This window comes from Polypterus senegalus, chromosome 8 (genome assembly GCF_016835505.1).
Source record: "Polypterus senegalus isolate Bchr_013 chromosome 8, ASM1683550v1, whole genome shotgun sequence".
Taxonomy (NCBI): Eukaryota; Metazoa; Chordata; class Cladistia; order Polypteriformes; family Polypteridae; genus Polypterus; species Polypterus senegalus.
The window spans coordinates 85,367,217-85,391,731 of record NC_053161.1 but is presented as its reverse complement, the minus strand read 5'-3'; the positions used below and the strand labels follow the sequence as shown (position 1 = coordinate 85,391,731).

Sequence of the window (24,515 nt, the reverse complement as noted above, 5' to 3'; positions counted from 1 at the left end):
GATTGTATGTAAATACAATTAATCCGTTCCAGACCTTATGAACTGTATGTAAATATATATATTAGTTTTTTAGCACAAATATAGTTAATTATACCATTGAATGCAGAGCGTAATAGTAAACTAAATGTAAAAACATTGAATAACACTAAGAAAACCTTGAACAACAGAGTAAACTAACATTGAAAGAGTTCGCGCTATAGCCTTATGACCCACTCGCTAAAAACACTTTTTTTTTAATGAATTTTAAGCACAGGGAAAAAAATGAACATTTGAAAAATCCATAATTTAATAAACAACCAAGAAAAGTAACATTGCAACAATGCACGCGCGCGCATGTGTGTGTGTGTGTGTGTGTGTGCGTGAGTGTGTGCGTGTGTGTGTGTGTGTGTGTGTCTCTCTCTCTCTCGGGCCAGCGCGCGTGTGTGTGTCTCTCTTAAGCACGCGCTTCTGTGTCTGTGTGTGTCTCTCTCACGCCTGTGTCAGTCTGTCTGTCTGTCTGGCACACGCCTGTGTGTGTGTCTGTGTGTCTGTCTCGTGTGTGGGTGTATGTGTGTGTCTCGCTCTCGCCTGTGTGTGTGTATCTGTCTCGCTCGCGCCTGTGTGTGTGTGTCTATCTCTTGCGCACCTGTGTGTGTGTGTCTGTCTCTCTCTCTCTGCACAGGAAATGCACAGGAAGAGACTGAACGTGCGCTGTGTGGCCCCGCGCATGCGCACTTCACCAGAAGACACACACATGGACACCTGGACGTACACAGGGGTTTTATTAAAGAGGATTGTTGAGGATAATATTAAATTTATTCAAGAAGCTCTGCATCAACTCTTCATTTTTCACCAGCTCAACTATTTCTCAATCCTATCCCATTCCAAAATGCTCCTTCTAATCTTGATTTGTTCAGTTCATTTTAGACTCTGTCTGGTAATAGAATTAATTTGTGTAAATCTTACCTACTTCCTTTAAATGTCCTCTTGCCATCTGTTTTTCCAACAGCATGTTGACTTGACCATCAAAAATTGACTTTTTAACACTGAATTACTGTTCAATCTTAAAGCATGTCACGGAATCCCTTTCTTCCATGATTTTGTTCCAGATCAGCAATTACCAAAGTGAAAATATCCCAAATTTTTAATTTTGTTGTTTGCTATGCTCTCTTACTCCCACAAAACAAAGGTTAGAAGTTAAATCTCTCTGCCTTTCTTCAAAATGGTAATGCTGTGTTCCATTTAATTCCTATATCAAATGTCAGACCCAGGAATGACATCACACCCAAACTGACTGCGTTCCACTAAAACATTTGGACATATGGACACCTCCAAGAAAATCTTTTCAGTGCTTGCTCTCACAGTATACAGAAAACTACTAAACAAAACATTAAGTGGTACTTTGCCCATCCAAAAATCATAGCAACATGTACACAGAGGGGGTTGAACAGTTCTGTGCATATGACTGGGTAATGAGACATAAATAGACAGTAGTACTAATAAAGAGTATAATATAACAGCTTTCACTTCTGTTGATATGCGGTGCAGCAATCTTGGATTTTGAGTTCGAGGTTGGTGAAGCTCTCCTGACTTTCCAAGCAGGAAATCCAAGTTATGGTGGCATTCTAGTTAAAACATCCTACTAAGAACTCAGAAATTTTAACTTTCCAGTTGAAATGGAATGAAGCCTAAGAAACTTTCCATCCTGTCCTTGCTTGGTTTAGAAATATATTATTAGCCACTTCCTCTTAAGCCAACATGGAGCTTGTTAAACCCTGTCATTAGCACACTGTCCCAGGTTGCTATTAAATTCAACATGCTCTAACCCTCTCTGTTCTTCCCTTTATTTCCAATTGAAGTCAAATTCCCTTAAATCCTTTAGATGCTTTAGCGCTCCAGATATGGCAAAATATTGTGAAACAAATCAGCTTTTCTGCAGTTTTCCAGAAATAAACCCCTATCTTTCATAATGCATCCTTTGGTACAGTATGTGTGAGCAAACACATCTCTTTTCCAGCCTGTGCAGGTCAAGGTATTACAACAAAAAATTACATTTTTTGACAACTCTGGGCTTGAAAAGTTCCAATAACTGAGGCATCCTTTATGTCACTCTTTGTTGCTTTTGGGTGTGTCTTTTCAATGCTACCAGGCTTGCTGTATCTGTTGTACCTCTCAACAAGGACTAAATGAGTGTCAGTGATATTTGATCCCCTAGGGAAGTTTTTTTTAGATAGTGGTTTCAATAGGATAGGTGGGAGATGTGCAACATGGGCAGGGAGTTATTTTACGGTTTATGCTGAAAATTAATTTTCATTTACCTATATTACCTGTTGTTTTCAGGTTAGAAAATATTTGATCAGAAAAAAAATGATTGAAAATACAAATAAGTATGAGCATCTCAATGAAAAAAAATCAATGCTGACATAAATCAAAAAAATGATGTACTGTTTACATTCCATTTTTTGATGAAAGAGTAAAGTGTGCTTATATAGTGTCAGACTTACAGTCATTTGGTTGTGTCTAAAACACTACATCAAATGAAACACAGGAGGGGCTTACAGAGGAGGCACCAAAATCATGTCAGTCTATTTCCTGAGTCAGTCACTCTTTTGAAGAGCAATGGCCATAATCTGACTTTGTTTACCTGTCTGCATTCTGCCACTTTCACCAAACTACAACTATAAAAGGCTCCTGTGCCACTATTAGCTTTCCTTCAGACCAACAAAAGTCAAACTTGTGTGCTAAAATCAAAATGTACTGGCCATCACCTGCAGTGTGACTATCTTTGCCAGAACAATTCTTCTTCATGTCTGTGTGTTTCCTTTGGAAATTGGACATCCCCAACTGTGTTATTTATCCACCATTGTACATATCATGACATAATCACCTGCCATAACCCACACATGCAAATATCCCCACTAACATCAAAGAGTAATATGCTTCACTCCCACTGCAGAAAAAAAAAATATTTACCTGTAGCACACTTTGTATTTTCGATGAGACATCCGCCATATCATAGAGTTTGATCACCCCTTCCTGGACACCAGTCGAAGACACTACAATCTGCTTTAAGTGACCTAAAACAATGCTGTGTGCAGCGGCTACTGCATTAAATTTATCCAAAAGCAACTCCAAAAGTTCCAGCAACAACCTGCCAAAAAATTCATAAAATATTTAAGAAATGTCAATAAAGCAAATTCGGAGCAATTTTCATGAAAGTCACTGTTGGTAATTTATTAGGGATTTCCTTTGGTAACAGTACAACTCTGTTTAAAACCATTGTATTAAATATTTCAGAACTGACTATGTACCTTAAAAATATGGTCAAAAGCATCTCCATAATGCAAGTATTTTATTTTGATTTATTACATTTTCCAAAATGCTTATGCAGTTCATTTTGGTGTGAAAAAAGAACTTATCCCAGCAGCTTTGTTGGAAAAATCTGGGTGCCAGTTAATCCCAAGTAACACTCACACAATCCTGCACACGCTGTCATCTGAAAAGTAATGACTTACAAACTTAACATTGAAAGCACTCCACAAGCTTTAAACATATATAGCTACGGAAGCATAATTCAAAAAATAAACTAATCAAGCAGAAATAACAATAGCATACTAAAAATATACAAATCAAAACTTAAGAATAAATAATTTAAATAATTAATAAAAAACACTACCACAAAATTGCAAAACAAAGTGCAAAAATATTACTGTGTGATCAAGATATATTAGAATGGCATCCTGAGGACTTATGGATTTAATATTTGTTTTCCTTAATTATAAATTGCATGGGTACTTCCTTTCCTTTGCAAAAGAATGTTGTTGCTGTTGAAATCTTTCTGCAAATTTAGAACCCTTAGATTTGTATTTGATATCACTTTCATGATGAAATGCATTAAAGTATGCATATTATACTTTACAAATAAATAGTTAACTTCATTTAAATAATAAATACTGTTAATAACTATACATGTGGGGGTGGCGCAGTTCCCTGCCAGGAATTTGCATGTTATCCTGGTAGGTATACACAGTCTGCTCCAGTTTACTTCCGAGAACATGAGTTTGGGGATATGGTGATGCTAAAATGATACATGTGTATGTGTGTGCTTGTATTCACCTTGCGATGAGCTGATAGCCCATCCAGGGATTGTTTCTGCCTCATGCCCGATGCATGCTGGAATGGGCGCACCCCAGGATTGCTGGATGTAATCATTAAACAACCATTCTTTTCACAGATATTGTAACAAGGTGTCCTGGCAATTTAATGGATTTTTCAGGCAATTCACAACACAGCAAAGTCGAATGTTGTTTTCTCACTGTGATGAAATCTCGCACTGCATCCTGGTGGAATCTTCCAGATTTATGTAAAGTACGCATGCAAGGATAAACAGTACACCGTATCAGTAGTGTCCGCAGAAGCACAGTATAAATCCGGTCAAAGACATGTGGCAAACATGCTAAATGATACATGACATTTTAGTGGCCACCTTATAAAAGATATTTTTGCAATTTTACGAGCATCCAATATTTGTGATAATTAAGGGAAGACTCTGTAAGACTTTTAATATTTCAGCAATATAATTTCAATTCAGATCCTAGTTTTGACTTCACTTTATCAATTTCATGGTCAATGCTGCCTCGTAATTACTGACTTTTTAAATATAAAAATAATATATAAATTATACAAAATACTTCTGCCATTTACCTTAAAACTCCTCTATAAGTATTTGTATAGAAAGTTCTCAATGATCATGAAAACCCTACATTCTATTCCCCTCTTCTTCACACTGATTAAAAGTGTCTAAAATGAAAATGGTAGTTTATGCCTATATGTAGAGAAAAGTGACCATGTTGAAAATACAGTGCACTTCCTTGTTTACCACTTACAATAACAACAAAAAAACAGCACCAAAATTTTTTAAATGATAACACAATTAATGGACACATATAAAGCATACAGTTCCATTACTTCATAAAACAACAAGTTGGTTTAAAAGAAAGTCAACCATCCCTTTGGGAAATGTACAGCCAAACTTTCAAACCAACCATCGGAGAGTTTATGACAGTAACCATTCTTCTTTATGCAGTTTTTAAACTGCTATAGATTTTCTATCCATAAAGCACTGACTACCTCTGGATTACTAAAAATCATTAATAATACCGTACGAGTAAAACACCATCAGCTGTGTGCATGAACACCACAATTACTGTGTTATATCTGCTAGAAGAAAAAACAATCCCATCTCATGCCAGTAGCATAGCATTAGACGGTTAGAAAGCTATTTTATTTGAAAACCAATGTAAAGTGTTTTGTTATCTGTTGATGGCTTCACTAAGGTTGCAGTCACAATACAGCATGCTGCTGCAGGAGCCACATATTGCATCAAACATTACATAAACACTTGTAGCAAAGGCCATTTAAAAAAAGAAAAATATGCAAATTTATGATATCCCGCCCAAGATCTGCACATCTGGTGTAAACAAAGATGTTGGTGGAACTGACAGTAGGTTGACATACTATATATAGCGTGAGAGAATAATTTAGACGTAACAGTAGATAAGTAAAACACAGTGAAATATCTAAATATTTCTTTTAGAAATGTCATAAAGAGACTGCTGAAATGGTCAAGTAAACAAGCAGAATGTTGCACGGTGATAGTTAAAGAAACTGGCTGATGTAATGTTTTTTTATGCACCTAGTAAGACTTGCTAGTTAGCACATATACAGTTTTTATAACAAAATAAGAGCTGAAATCAACAGAAATTGAACAATAATGATATAATGGAAAAAGACTTATTTTACGTTGATTGTGCTCTATGCTAAAGAATCTAATGTCTTTTAACCAATCACAGTATGATATATATGTGTTAATCAGCACCGTTATGTAAATTCAGTTATCAATATGTATGAACCTCTGCCTTTATTCTATGATCATTCTGTAACAGAGTGCTGTGATGGATGCACCCTGTTCAGTATTTACTGATGATTAAATGATGCAATGAACAGTTTTCCTGCCTGGTTTTTGACTCAAAGAGGTTTTATCAAACTTGACCTAGTAAAGGATAAGTTTCTTTCTTTAATTAATATGTTTGATTTGTATCACAATATCGATTTTGGAAAAAAAGGGGGAAAAAAAAGGTGTGAAAAATGTTTTCTGTAAAATAAGTTTGTATTTGGTCAGTTGGTTACATGTTTGTTTTTCTCTTAGAACAGATTTAGATTGCTTGGGGTACTCCTGAAAATGCTTTATATTCTCAGATAATGTTACAGTTTTTGTATAGCCTTCAACATGGAATCTACAGTGTAGACCATGACAAAACAAATAAATACAAATAAGAAACTTGCATAGGAAGAACACAAAATAAATGACTGACCCAAGAATACAGTTGTGCTTGAAAGTTCGTAAACCCTTTAGAATATTAAATATTTCTGCATAAATATGACCTAAAACATCAGATTTTCACTCAAGTCCTAAAAGTAGAGAAACAATTTAAACAAATGAGACAAAAATACTATACTTGGTCATTTATTTATTAAGAAAACTGATCGAATATTACATATTTGTGAGTGGCAAAAGTATGTGAACCTTTGCTTTCAGTATCTGGTGCAACCCTACTTTGCAGCAATAAGTGCAACTAAACGTTTCCGGTAACTTTTGATCATTCCTGCATACCGGCTTGGAGGAATTTCAGCCCATTCCTCCATACAGAACAACTTCAACTCTTGGATGTTGGTGGGTTTCCTCACATTAACTGCTCGCTTCAGGTCCTTCCACAACATTTCGATTGGATTAAGGTCAGGACTTTTACTTGGCCATTCCAAAAACATTAACTTTATTCTTCTTTAACCATTCCTTGGTAGAACGACTTGTTTGCTTAGGGTCATTGTCTTGCCACATATACCCACCTTCTTTTGAGATTCAGTTCATGGACAGATGTCCTGACATCTTAGAATTCTTTAGAATTCATCGTTCCATAAATGAAGGCTAGCCGTCCTGGCCCAGTTGCAGTAAAACAGGCCCAAACCATGTTTCACAGATGGGATAAGGTTCTTATTCTGGAATGCAGTGGTTTCCTTTCTCCAAACATAACGCTTTACATTAAAACCAAGGAGTTCTATTTTGGTCTCATCCGTCCACAAAACATTCTTCCAATAGCCTTCTGGTTTGTCCATGTGATCTTTAGCAAGCTGCAGACAAGCAGCAATGTTATTTTTGGAGAGCAGTGGCTTTCTCCTTGCAACCCTGCCATGCACAAGATTATTGTTCAGTGTCCTCCTGATGGTGCACTCATGAACATGAACATTAGCCAATGTAAGGGAGGCCTTCAGTTGCTTAGAAGTTACCCTGGAGTCCTTTGTGACCTCGCAACTATTACACGCCTTGCTCTTGGAGTGATCTTTGTTGGTCTACCACCTCTGGGGAGAGTAACAATGGTCTTGAATTTCCTCCATTTGTACACAATCTGTCTGACTGTGGATTGTTGGAGTCCAAAATCTTTAGAGATGGTTGTGTAACATTTTCCAGCCTGATGAGCATCAACAACTCTTTTTCTGAGGTCCTCAGATATCTCCTTTGTTCATGCCATGATACACTTCCACAAACGTCTTGTGAAAAGCAGACTTTGATAGATCCCTGTTCTTTAAATAACACAGGGTGCCCACTCACACCTGATTGTCATCCCATTGATTGAAAACACCTGACTCTAATTTCACCTTCAAACTAACTTCTAATCCTAGAGGTTCACATACTTTTGCCACTCACAAATATGTAATATTCGATCATTTTCCTCAATAAATAAATGACCAAATATAATATTTTTGTCTCATTTGTTTAACTGGTTTCTCTTTATATACTTCTGATGATGTTTTAGGTCATATTTATGCAGAAATATAGAAAATTCTAAAGGGCTCACAAACTTTCAAGCACAACTGTACCTGAGTGACTCAACCACTAGCCCACCTACTAACTACAGGCAGACAGACACATGTACTTTCTTCACTCTCTCTATCTGCAGAGATCAACTGAGTCAGTTAGAAAATCTCTTGTCAACGTTACACTGAAGTGGCCTTTTGCGTAAGGCAGCTTAAAAGTATCTCCTATAAGTGACCATAACAGTAATATAATATGCAATTATAATTAAAGACCTATAAAAAGTAGAATAGCTTTATATGTTTTACCAAATATGGTATTAGTACTTTGGTACTCACCTAAATTAAAGTCTCTGTTTCAGAAGAAAATGTAGTTCTTTACCTTTTTTCTGTATGAAATTTGTTTTTAAACATACAGAAAAGTCCAGTACAGGAATATGACTATAAAGTACATTTAATATCTGCCTTATTATTTTATAAATAATACCATTAGACTTGTGCCTAATACCAATACAGTGACTATACAATGCTAGCTTTAATTCTCTGTGCTTAACTATTAATAATCAATTCACAGTTGGTCAAAAGAACCACTTTCTTTTTTAGCTGGGCTCTTTCTCTTACTGTAGCATATTACACTAAAATAGCAAAATAGACACCACTAGCTAAGTTGTCAAGTGCACACAGTGGTCACAAAGTCAAAAGCCTGATCATAATAGTCCAAAGATACTACAAATGATATACAATTACAACTATATAACACGTAGGACCACTTAATATCATGATTCAAGTCAAGAAACATTTTTAATACTAAGCCCTGCTTCATAGTATGACACCTAAACCCAGTAGCACAAACATAAAGACTGCAGTTGCTGGACCTGGTTGCCTTGAGGATGTCAAAATACATGCACTTGAGGGTGAGCACTCTTTGGTTGTCAAGCACAAATTAACACAAATTACTTTTTTTCTACTTGTTGTCCACAAGTAATTTGTCATCTTAACATCTTACCTGGGTTGATTATCCTGAGTAAGTATTTCTCCCCTCTGGTATGCACTGTCTGCAATTTGTGTGGTGGATCGCTTTACAATCTGCTTCAGCTCTAACTCCAGGCGATCTACGATGCACTTGATTGTCTCTGGAATTTTTTTAAGCTTAGCAAGACATTTAATAAGTACTCCCATAAATGTGGCACTGTTTTCCTCAGGGTCACCCTCCAAGTCCTCTTTGATATCCTGAAGACTTATCTCTTGAACTATATTAAAAAGAAAAAAAAAAGATCAGCAGCATTTTCCTGACCAAATTCATGTTATCAAATTTTTTTTCCTGAACTACAGTCAACTCTCTAGTGATGTCAGCATCTGTTTAAAAATTACCCTATTAATTTTATTGATATCTTCATTAATTTCTAAGGTAGGTGTATCCAAGTGTAACTACAGAATTTTATTATTATTATTATTAATGCTGCAATGTATTTGTGAATTTCCCCTTGGGATTAATAAAGTATCTATCTATCTATCTATCTATCTATCTATGTATGTATGCATTGTTATGATATGTTAAAGCAGTAACTAAAGATAAAAAATTATATCATATGTAAGTGAATCTCCTATTAAGTGAAATATATTTCTTGATGTACTGATCAATGTGGAATTTTGTAATATCTGAAAAAAAAGTACTGTTCATAGCCTCAAACTACTAGGTTTAACCTGTGATTATTGAAATTTTAATTCATTTAATTTTCTCATGAAATTTATTTTATATGTCTAAAATTATCTTTATCAAAGTGCACAATGAAAAATCCATTGTAAGTTAAATAGCAGTACTCTGTTTCAGTATGTTCACTGATTTATGTTGTGATCTCAACCATAAAAGTAATTCCGTTTTTAATTCATCATCAACTAACAGTCATTTTTAGATCACTGCTTAGCTTGTCAGCTGTGTTGGTGCATCACAGAAAATCAAATTAAATTCAGCAGAAAGAGAATGAAAAGGACAGCTGCACAAATATTTAGCTTAAAGGAAGTTAAAGCAACCTTTATTATAAATCTGTCTTTTGAGAATCATCTGAACAATTCTGAATATCGCCAACCAAATCAATGTATTTGTTATAAGGTTATAATGTAGAAGGGAAGGTGGGAAGAAGTTATGTAGTACAATCCCTTATAAACAGTACTAAGTCTAAGTGATTTGCGGCATTCTGAGAAAGGCTACCCCTTAAAGAATATAAAAGGGAAAAGTAGAGCAATATAAAACTCTCCAAGATAAAACAATTGCTTTCATTATAACATATTCAATAGGAACCTCAGCTTATCATTACCATTGTGCATGTATGCACCTACTCACCAAGTGCAAGTCACACTTATAAAGCTTCTACATCTTCTGTAGAATTCACACCAACTCCCGTCGCTGTGGTTGAGCATTGTCAGAGCGGACAACTCCATACATACTGTCACACACGTGAGACTAGGAACGAACTGAATGGACCAAGTGGAGGTGCTCTAAACCTATTTCTGTTATCTCTGCAGACCAAATACAGGAAAACCTGCCTGATTTAACGTCACTTCCTGTTCAGGCACCCAGACTGACGTCACTTCCTGTTCTGGCGCCTAGACTGACGTCACTTCCTGTTCTGGCGCCCAGACTGACGTCACTTTCTTTCCCAGCGCCCAGACTGACGTCACTTCCTATCCTGGCGCCCAGACTGACGCCACTTCCCATCCCAGTCAAATGGCATCACTTCCGGTTTACCGACTATAAAATCTCCATCTTGCCAAATTAGTTCAGTTTATTCTAGGAACTCAACCAAACAACATCCTTGTGCTGGCTTTAAATCTTTTGCAGCCAGGAACAATATACGGATTGCTGACCCAAACCTTTTTCAGTGTGTTGAGACTCATTCTTTTACAATACACACACACATCTTTTGTATTGAGAACTGAAGTGCATGAATGTGCCATCTACTGGCTGTGGTTGAGCATGAGCAGAGATGACTGCTCCATACGCACACACACACACACACAGGTCTTGTTTATATATGTTTAATTCCCTCATAAAATCTAACCACTATGCTCATACATATACTCACTGGTGCTGCTCCCAGAAGTGCCAAACTGTGAATTATCCAAAAACTTTCGAGGAGTTGATAAGTTGGAGATCTCGATGATTGGAACAGGAGATATGTCCTTTACAGAAGAGCTAAATTATTACAGAAATAAAAATTTAAATTTTATTTATGTATTGAAAATTATACATCAATGTTAAAAACACTGAACAATAAGCATTTAAAGCTAAAATGTTTGATGTATGTGACTAGAAAAATGACAGGCAATTTGGTCATTTCAACTTGATGCCCATTACACCAAAGAAATGCCTGCAATCGGCTTAAATGTGTACATAGTTAGAAAGTACTTTAGGAAACGGTCACAGGCTAGTTCTTTTTAATCAATTATGTTAAAAAAACAAAACACTTATGCTTGAAGGAGTTATTTAGTAATTAGTACAATACAATGCAATTTATTTTTGTATAGCCCAAAATCACAAGAAGTGCCGCAATGGGCTTTAACAGGCCCTGCCTCTTGACAGACCCCCAGCCTTGACTCTTAAGAAGACAAGAAAAAACTCCCAAAAAGGGGGAAAAAAAAGGAAGAAACCTTGGGAAAGGCAGTTCAAAGAGAGATCCCTTTCCAGGTAGGTTGGGTGTGCAGTGAGTGTCAAAAAGAAGGGGGTCAATACAATACAATGCACAGAACAGAACAAATACCCAATATAGTATCAAAAGAAAAATTTTAGAAGTACGGAGCAGAATTTAACAGTAGATGATATCACATAATATGATTTGGATTTGTTTAGAAAGTACTAAGTAAGTGATGTAATGTTTCAAATACGGAAAGGTTCAATTAGTTTAAGATGGGCCTGATTTAAAAGTTCATGTGAAGTAATACATAGCAATATTAATAGAAATTTAAAACATAACTTAGACATTTTCAGACAAAAGGAATCAGTAAAAAACTAAATATTGCACAAATACTGTATTAGAACATATTGTAAAAGAAATGGATCAGAGCTAATTGCTTCTGCAAAATGTGATGTTATAGCAGTAAAAAAATCCTTACTGAACCCACGAGATAATACATAGATACACAATACTTAGAAGGGACAGACAGATAATTGAAAAGTTAATGGAGTGGCCATTTATATGCAACTTCGCAGCGGAGAAGTAGTGTGTTAAAGAAGTTATGAAAAAGAAAAGGAAACATTTAAAAAACGTAACATGATTGTCAATGTAAGTGTTTTGTCACTGTTATGAGTGTTGCTGTCATATATATATATATATATCTATACTAATAAAAGGCAAAGCCCTCACTGACTGACTGACTGACTCACTGACTGACTCACTGACTGACTGACTCATCACTAATTCTCCAAGTTCCCGTGTGGGTAGAAGGCTGAAATAGAGTCCTGGAGACTTCAGCCAGCTAGCCTCCTGCTTCATGATCCAGGAAGCCTTATGCTTTTAAGCAGAGACTTACTGGAAATTTGAGGCATTTCAATTGAAATGGGAGATCAGGGGGTATAACAGTGATGCCAGGAATACATTCAGAGTGTGGCGCTCTGCTGTTTTATTGTGTAGTTGCCTTCACACAGCCTCTTCGCTGCTTTATAAACGAACGCCATATAAAGCCATCACCTTGTCAATTGTGTAATGCGTTTTTTGAACAGGTTTGATGCATGGAAGTGATCACTCATACTGCGTTCAGTAAGTTCACGTGAGCTGCTCTCTTGTGTGATGTTGCGATGTCCACGGCTTAATTTAATGTTAAGTAAGACCCGGCACTTAAAAGTTTCTGGCTGCACTCCGGTTGTAATATGACGAAGCTGCACGAGGTCACTTTTGAGAATGCAAGTATAGTTGTCCAGGAGAAAAGCAATCTTGCCTGAAATCAATGCTATCGTTTTGTAGGGTCTGTCCCTGAGACTTATTACTTGTCATCGCACAGCAGAGCCTTACTTGAAATTGGAGGCATCTGAATTGAAATGGGAGATCAGAGGGGATAAAGGGGACGCGAGGAATACATTGAGTGTGGAGAAACTCTAGAGACGGCGTGTGTATTAACTTGTGGATTTTTCTGTGAGTATTTGGTGGCAGTGTGACGAAGTTGCTTCGGAAGACGGCATTAGCCACGGAGCTCAGCTCAGAGCGAAATGAGGTGAATGGGAGGGGAGAGGATGACGTCACGCCTCCACCCGCCTTAACTGTCAATCCCCCACAAACACAGTCTCTCAGAATTTGCATAAGCACAGCCTTTGACCAGCAATTTGAACTTAGTTAGAAAGTGATCAAAACTGTCGTTTATACCCTGCGTCCTCTCATTAAACTTGTATCCCGCATTAGCTGTGGGCATGACAAACACCAGCGGCGTTTAATTTAAACTTTAGTTTTACACCGTGCTTTGTTTCTGAAGTAGCTGCAGGCATGAATATGCTTGTACAGTAAGTGTCACTCGCTCGCTTCTTATTGTTTCGCTGCCTTCTCAATTGTATAATGCATATTTTCTTCAGCGCTTTTTGGAGCTCTTCCTGGTTTTCTACGTAATGTGTTGACAGTCAGTTCACGTGATTACGTGGGAGGCGTGATGATGTCACACGAAACTCTGCCCCCCACGGCCATCGAGCTCAACTCCATTACATTATATGGAGAAAAATAGCTTCCATTTATGACCATTACGCGTAGAATTTCGAAATGAAACCTGCCCAACTTTTGTAAGTAAGCTGTCAGGAATGAGCCTGCCAAATTTCAGCCTTCTACCTACACGGGAAGTTGGAGAATTAGTGATGAGTCAGTCAGTGAGTCAGTGAGTCAGTGAGTCAGTCAGTCAGTGAGGGCTTTGCCTTTTATTAGTATAGATAAGACAGGATATAAATATGCATCTTCTTCAGATGGAATAGTTCAATGAGGATTCAAACACAAAGTGGCAAATCAGAAGCATGCTGGGTTTATGTTATAGAGCCTCAACACAAGTAATAGTGTTAAAATGCAACTTTGTTAAAATGTAAAAAAAAGTTTAAATGGAATTTTAAAGTAGTAGAACAGAAATAGGAGATCACAAATATAACTAATGGTTGGTTTCCCAATATGTGAAAACATTTATACCCAAGGCCTGTCTTAAAACAAGGACCTAGGACCTAGTAATTAAAATATAATAAGTGTTTTGACAGATAATATATGCAATATCCAAACATAAATTTAAATTTCAAAATACAAATTTTGAGTGGATATAGCAAAATCTAAAATAAACAAATTGAAAGAACTTTTTAAGTATAAAGAATGTTGAGGAGCAGTAGGGTAGGTTTAAAAGTATGACATATAATGCAGGACAATTTAAAAAACATTTACAAATGTTGAATGAGTTTACATGTGGTGTTTATTTATTACAACATAAATTGAAATTTTACAAACAAGAGATCAATAAGACCACAGATTAATGCAAATCTTCCAAAATCTTTAGGCCTGGACAGTTGCATCCAGTTTTCTTTTTTTTTAATGACACTTTTCTCCAAAGCAACACAAATTTCATAAGCACATTAACTTATATTTTTTAACAATAGGTTCAATAACAGATTCTTAATTTATCATACAACTTGTTTACCACTTCAGATATTAGCCATTAGGCCACATAGTCTCAACACTTATGATTAAAAATGAGAAAAACAGGCATCACCCTAATGAAAATGAGTAAATGTTATCACACGAATTAAAATGGCCAGTACAATATCAAATTGGTATGAATCTTAAAATACACATTACCTGGATAAAGCTAATAGATATATTAAGAGTTCAAGAAGCCAGAAAGTGGCAAAACTGTATACATTTGTCGGACAGGTAAGTATGAATGGTCTGTGCACTTGGCAATACTACTACTACTACATTTACTACTATACATGTGAAAATGTATAAAATCAGAGCTTATTTTTCCCCAAAAACCGAAAGTGGAGAACACATACAAAATACTTTAGTCTTAGTACTACCATACAGAAACAAATCCTTGTGATTTAGTAAACCCATAAATGTAGAAATACTGTATAACAGTAAATAAAAAATAAAATCAAAAACATACAAGACTTAAAACAAAAATATACAAACCGGATTCCAAAAAAGTTGGGACACTATACAAATCGTGAATAAAAACTGAATGCAATGATGTGGAGATGCCGACTTCTAATATTTTATTCAGAATAGAACATAAATCACGGAAGAAAAGTTTAAATTGAGAAAATGTATCATTTTAAGGGAAAAATATATTGATTCAGAATTTCATGGTGTCAACAAATCCCAAAAAAGTTGGGACAAGGCCATTTTCACCACTGTGTGGCATCTCCCCTTCTTCTTACAACACTCAACAGACGTCTGGGGACAGAGGAGACCAGTTTCTCAAGTTTAGAAATAGGAATGCTCTCCCATTCTTGTCTAATACAGGCTTCTAACTGTTCAATCGTCTTGGGCCTTCTTTGTCGCACCTTCCTCTTTATGATGCGCCAAATGTTCTCTATAGGTGAACGATCTTGACTGCAGACTGGCCATTTCAGTACCCGGATCCTTCTCCTACGCAGCCATGATGTTGTGATTGATGCAGAATGTGGTCTGGCATTATCTTGTTGAAAAATGCAGGGTCTTCCCTGAAAGAGATGACGTCTGGATGAGAGCATATGTTGTTCTAGAACCTGAATATATTTTTCTGCATTGATGGTGCCTTTCCAGATATGCAAGCTGCCCATGCCACACGCGCTCATGCAATCCCATATCATCAGAGATGCAGGCTTCTGAACTGAGCGTTGATAACAACTTGGGTTGTCCTTGTCCTCTTTGGTCCGGATGACATGGCGTCCCAGATTTCCAAAAGAACTTGAATCGTGACTCGTCTGACCACAGAACAGTCTTCCATTTTGCCACACTCCATTTTAAATGATCCCTGGCCCAGTGACAACGCCTGAGCTTGTGGATCTTGCTTAGAAATGGCTTCTTCTTTGCACTGTAGAGTTTCAGCTGGCAAGGTGGATTGTGTTCACTGACAATGGTTTCTGGAAGTATTCCTGAGCACATTCTGCGATTTCCTTTACAGTAGCATTCCTGTTTGTGGTGCAGTGTCGTTTAAGGGCCCGGAGATCACGGGCATCCAGTATGGTTTTACGGCCTTGACCCTTACGCACAGAGATTGTTCCAGATTCTCTGAATCTTGGATGATGTTATGCACAGTTGATGATGATAGATGCAAAGTCTTTGCAATTTTTCGCTGGGTAACACCTTTCTGATATTGCTCCACTATCTTTCTGCGCAACATTGTGGGAATTGGTGATCCTCTACCCATCTTGGCTTCTGAGAGACACTGCCACTCTGAGAAGCTCTTTTTATACCCAATCATGTTGCCAATTTACCTAATTAGTGTTTATTGGTCTTCCAGCTCTTCGTTTTGCTCAAATTTACTTTTTCCAGCCTCTTATTGCTACTTGTCCCAACTTTTTTGGGATTTGTTGACACCGTGAAATTTTAAATCAACATATTTTTCCTTTAAAATGATACATTTACTCGGATTAAACGTTTGATCTGTCATCTACGTTCTATTACAAATAAAATATTGACATTTGCCATCTCCACATCATTGCATTCAGTTTTTATTCACAATTTGTTTAGTGTCCCAACTTTTTTGGAATCCGGTTTGTATATATATATATTGTGCCTACAATAAGCAATCAGTGTGGAATTAAACACAAAACATCAAAAGCTGTATTTTGAATTATGACAAATTAAAACATTAACTCACAGCATTCTCCCTTTTTCTTTGCTTTTATTTCCAACTCGGCTTGTAGATTTTATGTAAAGATGTCTATGAAGTTCATCTATCAAGACGTGGTGCATACTCAGCTTCTTGCTGTGGAGTTCCAATCTAAGGTCACTAAGCCCCTCGACTTGAAGAAGTGGACCTTCTAAGGAATTAACTGCAGACACCTGCAAAGCAATCAAATAAAATATTAAACTCAAAGTTCCATAGGTTCGAAAGAGTATAATACAGCAGGGAGCACTTTTTAATAAGACTACAAACAGAAATATTTTGACTTTACTTTGTAAAGGACATTTTACTGGGCATTCTGCTAAAGCCAAACACCCAATGTAAACTGTACAACTTTAGTGTATCCATTATAAAATCCACTTAATTTAATTCTAGTTGGAAGTATCAGATTCCATCCCAGTAGTATCAGGCACAAGGCAAGAACCAAATCTGGACATGGAGCCAGTAATCTGCAAGGCATGCAAACACACACCCACCCACCCATATTCACTGGGCCAGTTTGTAGCTGCCAATAAAACACATATGACAAAATGTAAGTATTTAACTGGCCACCTACAGTGGTGTGAAAAACTATTTGCCCCCTTCCTGATTTCTTATTCTTTTACATGTTTGTCACACAAAATGTTTCTGATCATCAAACACATTTAACCATTAGTCAAATATAACACAAGTAAACACAAAATGCAGTTTTAAATGATGGTTTTATTATTTAGGGAGAAAAAATCCAAACCTACATGGCCCTGTGTGGAAAAAGTAATTGCCCCCTGAACCTAATAACTGGTTGGGCCACCCTTAGCAGCAATAACTGCAATCAAGCGTTTGCGATAACTTGCAATGAGTCTTTACAGCTCTGGAGGAATTTTGGCCCACTCATCTTTGCAGAATTGTTGTAATTCAGCTTTATTTGAGGGTTTTCTAGCATGAACCGCCTTTTTAAGGTCATGCCATAGCATCTCAATTGGATTCAGGTCAGGAATTTGACTAGGCCACTCCAAAGTCTTCATTTTGTTTTTCTTCAGCCATTCAGAGGTGGTTTGCTGGTGTGTTTTGGGTCATTGTCCTGTTGCAGCACCCAAGATCGCTTCAGCTTGAGTTGACGAACAGATGGCGGACATTCTCCTTCAGGATTTTTTGGTAGACAGTAGAATTCATGGTTCCAACTATCACAGCAAGCCTTCCAGGACCTGAAGCAGCAAAACAACCCCAGACCATCACACTACCACCACCATATTTTACTGTTGGTATGATGTTCTTTTTCTGAAATGCTGTGTTCCTTTTACGCCAGATGTAACGGGACATTTGCCTTCCAAAAGTTCAACTTTTGTCTCATCAGTCCACAAGGTATTTTCCCAAAAGTCTTGGCAATCATTGAGATGTTTCTTAGCAAAATTGAGACGAGCCCTAATGTTCTTTTGCTTAACAGTGGTTTGCGTCTTGGAAATCTGCCATGCAGGCCGTTTTTGCCCAGTCTCTTTCTTATGGTGGACTCGTGAACACTGACCTTAATTGAGGCAAGTGAGGCCTGCAGTTCTTTAGACGTTGTCCTGGGGTCTTTTGTGACCTCTCGGATGAGTCGTCTCTGCGCTCTTGGGGTAATTTTGGTCGGCCGGCCACTCCTGGGAAGGTTCACCACTGTTCCATGTTTTTGCCATTTGTGGATAATGGCTCTCACTGTGGTTCACTGGAGTCCCAAAGCTTTAGAAATGGCTTTATAACCTTTACCAGACTGATAGATCTCAATTACTTCTGTTCTCATTTGTTCCTGAATTTCTTTGGATCTTGGCATGATGTCTAGCTTTTGAGGTGCTTTTGGTCTACTTCTCTATGTCAGGCAGCTTCTATTTAAGTGATTTCTTGATTGAAACAAGTGTGGCAGTAATCTGGCTTGGGGGTGGCTACGGAAATTGAACTCAGGAGTGATACACCACAGTTAGGTTATTTTTTAACAAGGGGGCAATTACGTTTTCACACAGGGCCATGTAGGTTTGGATTTTTTTTTACCGTAAATAATAAAAACCATCATTTAAAAACTGCATTTTGTGTTTAATTGTGTTATATTTGACTAATGGTTAAATGTGTTTGATGATCAGAAACATTTTGTGTGACAAGCATGCAAAAGAATAAGAAATCAGGAAGGGGCAAATAGTTTTTCACACCACTGTAAATCAGATCACAGCATGACATGAATAACAATAATTTTAATTAACACAGTGCATGATTTTTTCATATTATGAAAACCATAATACTAATAAACCATAAATAATACCATGGCTTCCTTAATTTGGCCTCCAAGAAAACAGGACCAAACAATTAAACAAAATCTGCAATTCTGCCTTCGCAGTCTGATACACACTTAGCAGTTTGGATTGCTACAACAAATTAACAATTTTCTTAAATAAGACAAGCAATCCATTATACTGCATTTTTTGCGAATTAACCTAATTCGTTGCTTTTTTTTAATAAGATTAAGAGTAGATTACAAGAGTCATCTTGCAGTTTATCAATACATACAAGCTACATTTTATATCTTTTCTGTTTTTATATTGCTTGCTTTAATAGACGCAAGGCTTTTGGTGTGAATACAAAATAATCGGTTGTGGTGACAAGAAGCAGCCACAGTCAATAGCAGTTTGCAAAAGGGTCAAATTTCTTTTCTCTGCCCTTACACCCATTTAATCAACAAGAATTCATGCAAAACAAACAATTTAAAATGTAGCAATTAAACACACTTAGGGCTCGTTTATACTTCATGCGCAGAATGCGTATGTGCCCACATCATGGCTGTCACACATTCTCAGTGTTTATTTGATGCGTCTTCTGAGCAGGTCCTCAGAAATTAACGCTACGCGTGAGCGAGTTGCAGTAACAGCAAAAAGTCGGGGGGCGCAATGGGCTAAAAACTGGAATGTGACGTCAGAGTCTTTGTTTACTATCTACATGTGACAGAAAGCTTTGCGGATCCTACGAGATCGATGTGTGCACTTTGATTTTTGATGAATGGTTCGATGTGGTGAAGCAAAATGCTGACATACAGATGTATTTGTGGTGCTTTTATATTCAAGTGTCACAAATTCCCGATTCTAATAACACAATACATTTTAAAAGTCTCACATACCGTCTTCTTTTTGCAACTTCACAACAGCGATGTAAAGTGCTGTATTTGAGCCACTGAGAAAAAAAAATGAAGGACTTGGTGAAAACGTGTATTTTGTGATTTCAGCTTTAATCTTGAAATGTCCACTTTAACCTTGTAATTTACTTTATCATTAAAGCAGACCATCATAAACGTCATCCCAGTTTTTATTCGCTATGGCAGCAGCAATAGATCACCACACAGAACACATTAAATGTATGATATTCCAACTTTCTGCACATTTAGAATCTTTAGATTCATACTTGATATCACTTTCATGATGAAATGCATTAAAGTGTGTATGTTATATTTTACAGATAAATCGTTAATTTCTTTCTATATATAAAAAAAAAATCCTGGAATGTAAAAGCCAGGCGACAAGACGTGATCTTCTCGGAAGTTCTCGAAAGACATTTTAAAGACCCGTGAGACAAAAAAGACTGACAACGGAGCGTGTCACGGGGCCGTGGAACATAAGATTCTTGCAAGACACGCCCTTTTGTTTTAAGTGACTGTTAGGTCCGCTCAAGGGAGGGCAGAGTACAGCACGGCATATTGATAGCTGGGTGCTGATTGATGTGGTAAGGGGGAGGCGACATCCTTGGGAGGAGGGGTTGGAGAGGGTGGTAGAAAGTTGTGTTTGGGGTTACGCAGTCGGCGACTGTTAAAGTAGAACTTTTGTGACACTTTATTACGTCAGTCGCTACAGTATCAAAAAAAGATAGCACAGATCGCACTGACAAAAAACAAAAGGAAATTAGTTTAAGTCTGAGAATTTCATACACGGGGTTTAACTGACATGCATTTATTGGTTACTTTGCAAAAAAAAATATTAACTGCTGACGATATGGATCGTTTTGTCTGGGCTGAAATTCCAAACAGAGAAACGTATCCTAAATTATAGTACAAAGTCATTAAACACAAGTTTCACAGGCCTCAGTTAAAAGATTCAGCATATTGGGACAGGAAAGATTCCAAATATTGGTTTTACAGAAGTTCTGAAATAAAAGTGAAACTAATGAAATAGCAACAATTCAAAGAAAAAAAATCTTACAAGTGTGTATCCGGAAAATCAAACACAGGGGTTGGCGAGCGAAGTGAGCAGGGGGCAAAGTCCCCTAGTTTTTTAAATAATGAATACTGTTAATAATTACACACAAGGGGTGACATGGTGGCAGAGCGGTAGCACTGCTGTCTCGCAGGGAGTCACGTCACTGGTATTCCCTGCTTGGATTCCACACTGTGCTCCAGTTTCCTTCCAAAGATATACAGATTTGGGGATTTGGTGCCGCTAAAATGACGCTAGGCTAGTGTATGTGTGTGCTTGTATTCACCTTGCGATAAGCTGAGGCCTCATCCAGGGATTATTTCTCACTCATGCCCAATGCTTGCTGGAATGGACACATCCCTGAATTGATGGATTTAATCAATAAACATCATTTTCAGAGATATTGCGGTATGGTGTCATCAGTATTTAATGAGTGTTTTAGGCAATTCACAACACAAAGAAGACTGACATGTTCTCACAATGATAATATCCCACACTGCCACCTGGTGGATTCCTCCAGATTTACGTAAAGTATGTGCACAAATATAAACACTACAACGCTTGTGTAGCAGGAGCATCCGCTGCAACATGCGTCGCATGAAGTATAACCCCGGCCTAAGGTCTCATTTATACTTCGCACTGAGAACGTGCATCAAGGCTGCCATGCATTCCCAGCATTCATTTCATGCGTCTTCTGAGCATGTCCTCAGAAATTAACATGATGCATGTGCGAGTTGCACTACCAGCAAAAAGTCGGGATTGGGGGGCGCAGTGTGATAAAAGTCGGAAGGTGACGTCAGAGTCTCTGTTTACTATTTCTACATGTGACAGAAAGCTGCTTTGTGGATCCTACCAGATCAATGTGTGCACTTTGATGTTTGATGAATGGTTCGATGCAAATACAAATGCATTTGTGGTGCTTTTATATTCAAGCATCGCATATTCCCCAACATAATGGCACAATACATTTTAAAAGTCTCACATGCCATCTTCTTCACAGCATCAGAATGTACAGCAGCATATCTGAGCCACAGAAAAAAAAATTAAGGACACAGTGAAAAGGTCTATTTTGTGATTACAATAGAAATTTCAGCTTTAATCTCCGAAAATTCCACTTTAACCTCATAGTTTACTTTATCATTAAAGCAGAAGCAGACCGTTGTAAACTTCATCTTAAAACACACCCAGCCGTTAATCACTACGTGCTTCTGGGGCTTCCTCCTGAACTGACAGCAGCAATCGCCACACAGAACACATTACATTTATGATATTTCAGCTCTCTTCACATTTGGAACCCTTACATTTATACTTGATATCACTTTCATGATGAAATGCATTAAAGTATGTATGTGACATTTTAAAGATAAGTAGTTAACTTCATTTAAATAATGAATACTGATAATAATTACACATGTTGTGGCGGCACGGTGGCAGAGCGTTGGCGTTGCTGCATCGCAGGGAATCACGGCCCTTGTGTTCTGTGCCTGGAGTTTGCACATTTTCCTGGTGGGTTTACACAGTGTGGTCTGGTTTCCTTCCAAAGACATGAAGGTTTGGGGACGCTAGTGTATGTGTGTGCTTGTGTTCACCTTGTGATGAGCTAGTGCCCCATCTAGGGATTGTTTCTGTCTCGTGCCTAATGTTTGCTGGAATAGGTGTGTTTGCATTGTGGGAATGGCATTTTTCTTGTTTACTTGCAGAACTCGCAAAATAATTTCCATTTAATTACTGATGACAAACCCAAGAATAGGTGGATCCATGAATCTGAAGGATTGACCGGATTTGTTTATTTTATTCTTAATAGGATATAAGATGCATACTGCTTTGTATGATAAGTGGAAGTTGTGCAAGTGGTGGAGTTATCCCAATAAGCGGACAAGATAGATTTTTGTTTGTGTTTTATTTGCTTTATGCTTACTTTCTCAGTACATTTCCACCCACTAAGTATATTTTATTGAATAAAATAAATAAATACACCTGTTTCATTCTGGCTGTGAAGCTATCTTCTTGTACTCCATTACCATCTTCTGAATGAACATACTAAAATAGTTCAGACAAAATTAAATCTCTCATTTAATGGGACAATTACAAATTCCACATACAAGGGCTTTTTTTGGTAACAAAGACTACAACATTTATTGTCAAGCATTTAACCACAGGAAATTAAATTAATAAGTGATTCAATATAAATAAATCTCTGTACAGCCAAAACTGCCTTTTTGTGGAGTCTACCCATTACATAAGTGTTAGGTTTCAGCCAGGGTTCCTACCTTGACTGTTTATGCATTTTTCATCATGTTATTTGTGTTTTGTGGATGGTCCCCCAAGAGGAAGGGCCATCTGCCTGTCTGTACAGGTTAACATGCCTATCCTTGGGATACAGGAGAAAATACAGAGGAAAACTCAGCAGACATCCAGAGAGGAGCACATGCAAGCTTCACTTGGACACTGACTAGGCACTGGGTTCAAAAGAAGAATAGATGATTGTTAAGGAGACAATACTAACCACCACATAATCGTGCTATTCTTTAGTCAACATTCTATCATCTAAACTGTTAATATAATACTGTAGATCTAAAATAACAGTCTGCTTCTTGAAATTCACACCAACCGACTATTTCAAACAGATGTAAATATAGTTTTTAATCAATACATGTAGAGGTGGCAAACCCTAAATATATTTGAGGATGTTACTTAGGGTGTATAAATCTATTATGTGTGCAATAATAAATTGTTTTCCTCCTGTTCTTTGCTTTTAGTGCTGCATAGAAATTTTAATGTTTCCATGCAATTTTAACTGATGTTCAATATTACAATATACTATCCATGTACAAGAACAATGCCAAGGGCTGTTCCCCACCACTAGGTAGGGTACAATACCCCAGCAACCCTAGTTTGGAAAAAGAAAGTTTGACTATGCAATGTTATGTTACTGTCCAAATATTGTCCTGTTCTGTTAAATGCTTGTCTCCTGTTCATTTCCATTGGACTTATGCAATATCTGGTAAACTGTAAACTGGTAAAATGTACTAACAAAAAGAAGTAAAAGAGAAGCAAGTACGCATTGAACTCACTGGATTTTCTCCAAAAGGTTAAATGTGAACTGCATTAAATAGTATTAAGGAATTAGATGCTTGGGTTAGAATGGCATTGTATCAAAATATTTACAAAATTCACTGCTATTCACTGTTCTTAAAACAGTATTTTTGTTATTTTAGGGCCTTTGTGATAAATCTAGAAATCAGTAAAACAATGATTTTTTTATTGGAACAGTTACAGCAGTATCTGTAAAAACATTTTAGTTTCCACTGAGTCATTGCTGAAAAATCATTGAAGTCTAAAACAATTAGCATATCTGATTCTAAATACTTCTTTTAATTCTACCATTTTAAAAATGAGTGCTAATTATATCTAACTAACATTGCTCAAAGAACAGTATCAGCCTGATGATCTCTGCTATTCAAGCTTGCACACAAGTAACATTAAAAATAAATGTCAATGCAACTATGTGCATGGTCAAACCCTCTAAACTAAATCTCAGATGAAAAATCTACTCCGCATATAATTAAAAAACAAAAACACAATGCAAACACAACCTTTTATTAAAATATGTCCATATAAAAATTTTACATCAGACATACTAAA

At 37.0% G+C, this 24,515-nt stretch overlaps 1 protein-coding gene across 3 annotated transcripts in view; it reads right to left on the bottom strand.

Annotated features, from left to right (window-relative positions):
* exoc4 (exocyst complex component 4) overlaps nucleotides 1–24,515 on the bottom strand; it is a 537,075-nt gene that overhangs the window by 478,013 nt on the left and 34,547 nt on the right. For all 3 annotated transcript variants that reach the window (XM_039761360.1, XM_039761363.1, XM_039761362.1), the window contains exons 4-7: nucleotides 16,663–16,847; nucleotides 10,932–11,041; nucleotides 8,855–9,098; nucleotides 2,953–3,130 (exon numbers count right to left, since the gene is read on the bottom strand). In XM_039761360.1, coding sequence (XP_039617294.1) covers nucleotides 2,953–3,130; nucleotides 8,855–9,098; nucleotides 10,932–11,041; nucleotides 16,663–16,847 — 717 coding nt within the window. The remainder of the gene's footprint in view (nucleotides 1–2,952; nucleotides 3,131–8,854; nucleotides 9,099–10,931; nucleotides 11,042–16,662; nucleotides 16,848–24,515) is intronic.